The sequence below is a fragment of the Cyphomyrmex costatus genome, unplaced genomic scaffold (assembly GCF_001594065.2).
Source record: "Cyphomyrmex costatus isolate MS0001 unplaced genomic scaffold, Ccosl1.0 scaffold754, whole genome shotgun sequence".
Classification (NCBI taxonomy): Eukaryota; Metazoa; Arthropoda; class Insecta; order Hymenoptera; family Formicidae; genus Cyphomyrmex; species Cyphomyrmex costatus.
The window spans coordinates 25,077-33,764 of NW_017280327.1; the positions used below are offsets into that span (position 1 = coordinate 25,077).

Here is an 8,688-nt window from a genome sequence, read left to right on the forward strand (position 1 = left end):
TACTAAAGAATTACCTTAAGTACATTAATTTTATTAATTTCTCTAAAATAATGCATCAATATTTTCTCAGATTATGCATAAAAGTAAATTTATTCATCTTATTCACTATTACTTCATCACTACTTTTTTTATAATTTAGAAGAGCGTACACCTTTCCTGAGAAAATATTTTTGAAGCGGTTCAAGTCGAGGATATAAAGATTGACTATTTTTAAATGATATAATATCATCGATTTTCTTAACTTCTTTATCAATTGATAAATCGGCAGTTTTATCAGTTGTGTTATCAGGTGAATTGTTTTCCGTTGATGTTGCTGTAGAGATCACATGTATTGACAATTTACGTCGAGTTTTACTATGTACATTTTCCTAAAAGATATATTTTATATGACAGATGTATTAATAATATATTAATTTTTCAATTATCGAAGTTTTATCGAAAATTATATCTTATATAAAAAAAAGTTATCGTACATTTTCTATTTCTTTTTTATGATAAAATATTTCCCTTTCAGAGTAACATTAAGTGATATATTCTATATATAAGAGTAAATTGATTACCTTAAAGAAATTAAGTAACTGCTGCAGTGATATCGTCTTTAAGTAAGCTTCTTCGATATTGACTCGATCGAAGTTATATCGTTGGTTTTTAATCTCAGTCCAGTATATGTCACACCATCCACTAAATCCTTTTGGTTTTCCTAAACGTAATGTAGCTATAGTTTTCTTGTATTTTTCAAATTGCTCTTCTGTTAAGGTAGATATGTGATTCTGGAATTATTAGTAATTTTAACTTTAATAAAAATATTTGTATTATCACAAAAAATTGAGCAATATATTTGATTATAAAGTATTATAAGATATTATATAATAAATATGTAAAGAAAATGTAGTTCCATGTTCATGCATTCACATACTATACAGGGTGTTACGTAAGTTTTTTCCATCGCATTTGTGATAGAGCGGACTAAACTGTGTCCACTATATTCAAAAATTCGTATCTTGTTAACCATTGCGAAAATTGCAAAGTGGTAGAGAAACTTTCGATACAGTTTAGTCAGCTCTGTCTACACAAAAGGAATGGAAAAAAAATTTACATGACATCCTGTATATTATTATACATTAAGTCGTATTCAGAACGTGTTTTCATCCATAAAAGCATGCTTTTATTTCTAAAATTCTATAGTATCCATAACGTAAACTATTTATAGCTATAGTATATTAGCGCGCTAATTTTTCTAAATATGGTCCATTATTGGGAAATTTATGTCGAATATAATAAATGTTACATGTCCCAAATAGTCTACTTAAATTTTTGTGTTTATTTAACATAAAATGAATATATTAGAGAACAACATAGAGAGATATTATCTATAGAAAAAACAATCATGAAAAAGGTAGGTAATATTGACAGTTTGTAAAAAGAATTTTTTTTAGTACAATTAATATTTATGATATGCTCAATTACGTATTTCATTCATTTATCTTACAACTTACATTTTAAAACATATTATTATTTTACTTGTTCACTTACTCATAATAAATTATGTCGTTTTGGCACTAATAAATATCAATTTAATATAAAATTTTTAAATAATATAACTATTATATTAAATTAATACTTGAATATGTGTTAAAAAATTCGGTACAAACGATTAACAAAAAGTGGACTGTTTCCAACACAAATATATAATATTTTTTATCATGAAAAATATTATACTCACCAACATGTAGTCTAAAAATAAATTAATTCGTTTTTCGACATATTGTGGATGTTTATCACTTTGTACAATGATTAGCAAGCCTTGTGTTCCACTTGTTCTACGTCTTTCACTAAATACTATGTAGCCTAATTGTTCTTTCGTTCTTAAGGTATTGAAGCATGGTTCCTCAATGATTTGTGCTAAGAGTTCTAAGAGCATATTCGACTCCGTTGATTGTAAACCAGTTTGATAATATACCATTGTACAAGAATTTTTATGTGAATTATTTTCTGCTTTGAACAGAAAGTGGCAACCTGTAAAAAAACATAAATATTCTATTCCATTCAATGGCACAACTTTCTAAGATGGAACAAGGTCTACCTCTTATGAGGTATCCGTAATAATAGATTTTTTCGAAATTAGGTTTTTGGTCTAATATCCAACCCCTCAGTCTGGAGGATCCTTACCATCTTCTAGTTTAATTTCACGGGATAATAACAATTGCTTTTCTAACAAGGGTATTATGTTGGGCACTCCAGTTGTTAACTTAGACTCAATTAATTTACGTATATCTGTAGCTTCCGTTATAGTCACGTTACCATATATTAAGCATTCCACGTGCACCTTACTGAACAGCTGTGGTATAAACTTCTGTAGTCCTTCAACACTTAAATCTATATATCATAGAAATATTAATTATATGTCATTAATATGTGCTGTAATTGTCCTAAATGAAACTAACTAAAAGAAACGTGTGTTTGTGTATGTGTGTGAGAAAGAGAGAGAGAGAGAAAATGAAAATAATTTTTTCAAAAAATATAAGTTCTCTTTTATGCTTACAGGCAGTAGCTTCCAGTAATTCTTTCTCAAGCCAAGATTGCTCTGCTAATAGAGCTGCAAGATAATGAACAGCTTGTTGAAAAGGCTGTTCAGTAGCAAAGTTTTTCAAGTCTCTAATAAACTATAATAATTCTACATAAATATGCTGCTTAATAAAATTAAAAATATTGATTGTATTTATTATACATACTTCTTCCTTTAGGATTTCAAATCTCTTTGGATCAACCTTAAAATTTATCATTCGATCCATGAGTTTTTCTAACAGTACATGCTGTTTATTGTCATAACCATTTATAAGGAGCTATAAAAAGAATTGATCTTTCTTTAAATTACGAATGTATTTTTATAAAACAGTTGACACACATTATTACATAGAAATAAAATTGACCATATGACGAATAATTAAAAATAAGAAATAAACAATTTCTAAATAAGCAATATTTTATGTATATGCGTGAAATAATGTTTGTTTTAGACGTTACTAATATTAATAACAAATTGAACAATAATTTATTCAAATAAACATTCAAATTTATTTAAATAATATACGTTATATTTTATTACTTGTTATTATGTGTACTCACTTTTATTCCATATGGAGAAGTATCAAGTTTCCATTGTAAACCAGCTAAATCAGCAGCATATGTATATTCGGTAAGAGAATCACGAAACAGCTTAATAAACATGTGATTTAAATTGTAACTAAGGGGATCCAGAAAGGCAAATGGGCTATAAATTAGAAAAAAAACAAATATTATATATAATCACAAAAAAATATTTCTTTGTTATAAAAGATTATATTTAATTCTCATCTTTAAATAACAATATTTTAAGAATCATAATTGCAAAATTAAATTTATTTTTTTTTAATATGTAATTTCAGGAATAACCAACTTATTAATATTATTTTCTATGCACATTAATATATAATCTTATCATAATGTAAATTAATAATTAAAATTGTTTAAATTGTCAGAATATTTCAAAATTTCATTTAAAAATATTTTGGTATTACACAATATTACATTCGGTATTAAGCCTGATCTACAATTGCATAAACGTAGTTGGAAGTGATCGTAGTTGTAAGAATCTTCCAGTCACAGTTGAATGTTCTGCTCGTATTCAACTGTAATTGGTCAATTTTTACAACTACATTTACGCAATTGTAGATCGGGCTTTACACAGTATTACATTATTCAATTATAGCAGCAACGTATCTCATACAAATCCAAGTGTAATCTTCTTACGAACTCTATTATTTTCCAAAAACCAAAAATATGGATCAGTGGATCAGGCTATTGAGAGTCAAACGTGGTTCTTATTACGTAATTTCAAAGATGTATAGAGATTATGTATGCTGAAGATGACTCCAAAGTGGGTCGAAACATTCAAGATTTTTATGAATAAATAGACAATTACGTAATAAGAATCACGTTTGACCCTCAACAGCCTGATCTACTGATCCATATTTTGTATCTCATACAATCACTTAATACATACCTGAAAAAATTGAAAATCATGTTTGCTATAGGCGCAAGAAAATCATTATCTCTTTTATACCAAAGTCTAACAAATGATGTGTCCTCCAAAATAATAGGAAACTTTTCTATCTGTAAAATTTATACCTGGTAAAACATACGATGACATGCAAACATGCATATACATAAGATCAAATACAGTAGGACAAAAGACAATTTCATGTGCAAAAACAAGTCAAAGTCAAAATTATTGCATTGCACTCTTCTTATTTCGATTACAATCTGTTAGCTATCTGTTGTGCAAACTTACCAATCTTTAAACCTCAGCATATATTTTTGTAAAGTTATAATAATACAGAAATATACATTCACAAACACTTTTTACACATAATTACTATCACTACATAAAAACTATATACATGTATAAAGGAGACACAATCTTTTTAAGCTATTCTAACATTTAATTAAATTCTATTTCATATCAAACTTTACGGTATAGTTTACGCTCCATCGATATTTTGCTTTGAATATCACAATGTGATCAAGAATTAATATTATAAAAAAATGATAATTTTAATTACATTAGTTTCTGGCTTGATATCATATGTAGTTGCTATAAATTTATTCTTGGGAGGCAATTTCAGGTCATCGTTAAAGGCAGCGGAGCTCCACATTTCCATTGTTTTCTTGGATATTTTCATTTTCTTATATTTAGTACCATACCACCTTTCAGTTTCATCCGCTATATCTTCATATGCTTTTGCAACCACGTGAATCCTAACATTTTGTGGTGTTAAATATGTCATTATTTCTTCAATCAAGTCCGGTCGCCATTCAGGATAAATACATTCCGCACACAAAATTTCGTTCATGGGAAATTGTTGCAACGCTTGAACCGTAAAACACACATAATTATAAGGATTAAGCCCTTCTTCAAAACGAAATTCCATATTCGCAATATCTCTATATTCCTGCAAATGTACAAAATATATGTTATTTTATATTTAATATACGATATTGAAGCACAAAATGTCTGATAAATTATGATAGCATAATTTTCTGAACAGTCTACATAAAATTATAATTTATTTCGTCAATTACATCGTAGATCCATTTGATTGGTCCTTTCAACTTAAGCATATTAATATACTGAAATACCCGTAGAACAACATCTTCGATATGCTTAATACCTTCTTCGGTTAAATCAATACTAATAATTAAAATACTGAAGCCTCTGACGACAAGACGTTTTTCGGATACTAGGGAATTACACCATCCCTTGGATTTCAAAGCCGATAATAATGAGCCTTTTCCTTTATGTCCAAGTAAATGAGAAACATAATGCTCAGGCTATATTAACAAATAGCAATAAATGTAAAAAAATATGTATGTATACACATACGCGCGCACATGCACACGCATACGATGTCCCAAATAGCTGCAAAACATTTCATGCACAGATAGAGCGGACTAAACTAAATAAAAAAATCCTGTATCATTTAAAAATTTTTGCAACAATTAATAAAATATTAATTTTTGAAGATAGCTAAATATGTGACTAACATTGCATACATAAGACAATATTAAGATTTCCTTGAAGGGTGTTTATAATCTTAAACATGTTTCTTGAAAAACTCTCTAAGATACCTTAAAATTGGTGTATGCATCGCTTATATAGACATTGTACATAGTGGGTAACAAAAAATGTAAAAATTACAAAATGGTAGAAGTCTTTTTTACTCAATTTAGTCTGTTTTATTGATACAAAAGCAGTTGTCGAAATTTATCGGACACCGTATATATGTATACATATATATGTATGTACGTATGTATATACATACATACATACGTACATACGTGTGTGCATCTGAACATAATTTAGAACGCTGATTATGAATCCGATTTTTGAAATTGTTCCAACACACACATCACATATCATAGTTATATAGTATAATATACAAAATATCTAAAAATAACTCTTTCTTGTAACTTTAATTGTCAATTTCTTAAAATGTAATATGATGGAACAATTTAAAAAACGGATTCGTATCCAGCTGAAGAATACTACAGAAAATAATCTAGTTTTTATATTTTCTTTTGTAATTACAAAAAAAAAACTAAGATATAATATTCATTTAAAGTATTAAAGCCAAAAGATCAATATACATATGTTATATATTACCGCAGATCGGTAGTGTTGACGCATGTCTGGTAAAGGAAACGAAATGCTTAAATTTCTTATATCCTTTATCGGAACAATATACCATATAGTGCGGAAATGTTCATCTTTGAATGGATGTTCAGGCCATGTTGGAACTTCAATTTCCTTGTTTCGCACCTCACAAAACAGATCCACTACCATATTTTCGAGTTCGTCTAAACTCTCTAAAATTTATTTGTTAATATTATACATATATAAATATTTTCAGATGTTCTAATCATAAATAGATTCAATAAATTATCGTTATACCTTTGCTAATAATAGACAGTGACATAATATTTGCAGAATAATATTTTTCATAAAACTCTAATAGCTGATTTCGAACATTAATACCCTTTTGTTTCGGTATTACATCTAATGTTTCCCTATTTCCTGTTCCAAATTTCGAAAATGGATGACCTATCGCAGATGATCTGTCCAAATAATGACATCGCCTGTCATCATTTGCTACATTTTCTTCGTGCTCTGAATTTATGGCATTTATCTCCAGCTCGATCAAGTTTTCTGTGAATAGTGGCGCTATGAAAAATTGAGCAAAACGATCTAAAGCGCCTTCTAACTTTTCCGGAATTACGTCGAAGTAATAGGTGGTGTAATCTAAATACGTTGATGCGTTACTCACACCAACGACAAGACGTTTTTCGGATACTAGGGAATTACACCATCCCTTGGATTTCAAAGCCGATAATAATGAGCCTTTTCCTTTATGTCCAAGTAAATGAGAAACATAATGCTCAGGCTATATTAACAAATAGCAATAAATGTAAAAAAATATGTATGTATACACATACGCGCGCACATGCACACGCATACGATGTCCCAAATAGCTGCAAAACATTTCATGCACAGATAGAGCGGACTAAACTAAATAAAAAAATCCTGTATCATTTAAAAATTTTTGCAACAATTAATAAAATATTAATTTTTGAAGATAGCTAAATATGTGACTAACATTGCATACATAAGACAATATTAAGATTTCCTTGAAGGGTGTTTATAATCTTAAACATGTTTCTTGAAAAACTCTCTAAGATACCTTAAAATTGGTGTATGCATCGCTTATATAGACATTGTACATAGTGGGTAACAAAAAATGTAAAAATTACAAAATGGTAGAAGTCTTTTTTACTCAATTTAGTCTGTTTTATTGATACAAAAGCAGTTGTCGAAATTTATCGGACACCGTATATATGTATACATATATATGTATGTACGTATGTATATACATACATACATACGTACATACGTGTGTGCATCTGAACATAATTTAGAACGCTGATTATGAATCCGATTTTTGAAATTGTTCCAACACACACATCACATATCATAGTTATATAGTATAATATACAAAATATCTAAAAATAACTCTTTCTTGTAACTTTAATTGTCAATTTCTTAAAATGTAATATGATGGAACAATTTAAAAAACGGATTCGTATCCAGCTGAAGAATACTACAGAAAATAGAAAATAAAAATATGAAAAGAAATAAATTGTAATTCGTCAATATATTAAAAGTGCATTTACAAGGGCGTGAGAAAGGAAATGTACTAGATTATAATCGCTCGGTTACAATTACGTTTATAATTTGGTCGCGATATCACTTACAATTAGTCGAATTTTCACGGAAAGATATACATATTCTCCGAATACGCTAGACAATTCCCCGAAAATGACTGTTTGTCTACGCGTCAGCTGATTAACTGTATGTCTCGCATCTCTCGCTCGCTTCTCGTCCGTTGCGTCTTTCTCGCAATTTCTATTTTTGGTAAATATTATTTCGCGTGTATTTATCTCGGTTGTCATCGTTAATTTTAAAATAATAAATTAAATTACAATTCTCTTGCTATACATGCTTTTCTTGCGTGTATCTATATGTGTATCTCTAAACGACAACGATTTAGGAGATCTTTAAATTTGTGGCAATGCAATCGCGACAACAGAAACCGATTTAGCAATTTGATTTCTAAACATGAAGAAAATACAAATAAAAATTTTAAGAATGGATGAATTTAGTTAATCTATTATAATCTATGCATCAATGTGTGCTGAACAATATTCAAAAACACTATAAAACAAAATTATAACTGTTCTAAAAAATTATTAATATAATAATCTTTATTTAAAATGTTTTATTAAATATTTTATATTTAATAAAGTATCAATACAATAAAATATTAAAATACTAAAAATATATAGAGTAGAACAAAACTATTTCATCATTTTTAAGATAATATAAAATAATATCTTGCAGTAACATGTTTATAACTACCTTATACAATCATGATTGATTTTTGAGAGTACAAGTATGATCTTTAAATGTTCAGTATACGCTGCTGAGAAACATAAATATGAGGAATAAACTGCTGAGGAGACATTACGGTGTACAAATTTTGAATATTACTTGAGCATTACTTGGGTATTACTTAGACATTAGTAGGCATTGAT

At 28.3% G+C, this 8,688-nt stretch overlaps 1 protein-coding gene across 1 annotated transcript in view; it reads right to left on the reverse strand.

The window, feature by feature from the left end:
• Positions 1 to 128: 128 nt before the first annotated feature.
• Positions 129 to 8,688, reverse strand: part of LOC108781029 (insulin-degrading enzyme) — a 13,047-nt gene continuing 4,487 nt past the window's right edge. The window contains exons 5-16 of the mRNA XM_018548892.1: positions 6,491 to 6,980; positions 6,203 to 6,405; positions 5,122 to 5,370; positions 4,602 to 4,991; positions 4,043 to 4,152; positions 3,127 to 3,271; positions 2,733 to 2,843; positions 2,543 to 2,663; positions 2,170 to 2,376; positions 1,724 to 2,016; positions 561 to 770; positions 129 to 368 (exon numbers count right to left, since the gene is read on the reverse strand). Coding sequence (XP_018404394.1) covers positions 129 to 368; positions 561 to 770; positions 1,724 to 2,016; positions 2,170 to 2,376; positions 2,543 to 2,663; positions 2,733 to 2,843; positions 3,127 to 3,271; positions 4,043 to 4,152; positions 4,602 to 4,991; positions 5,122 to 5,370; positions 6,203 to 6,405; positions 6,491 to 6,980 — 2,769 coding nt within the window. The remainder of the gene's footprint in view (positions 369 to 560; positions 771 to 1,723; positions 2,017 to 2,169; positions 2,377 to 2,542; positions 2,664 to 2,732; positions 2,844 to 3,126; positions 3,272 to 4,042; positions 4,153 to 4,601; positions 4,992 to 5,121; positions 5,371 to 6,202; positions 6,406 to 6,490; positions 6,981 to 8,688) is intronic.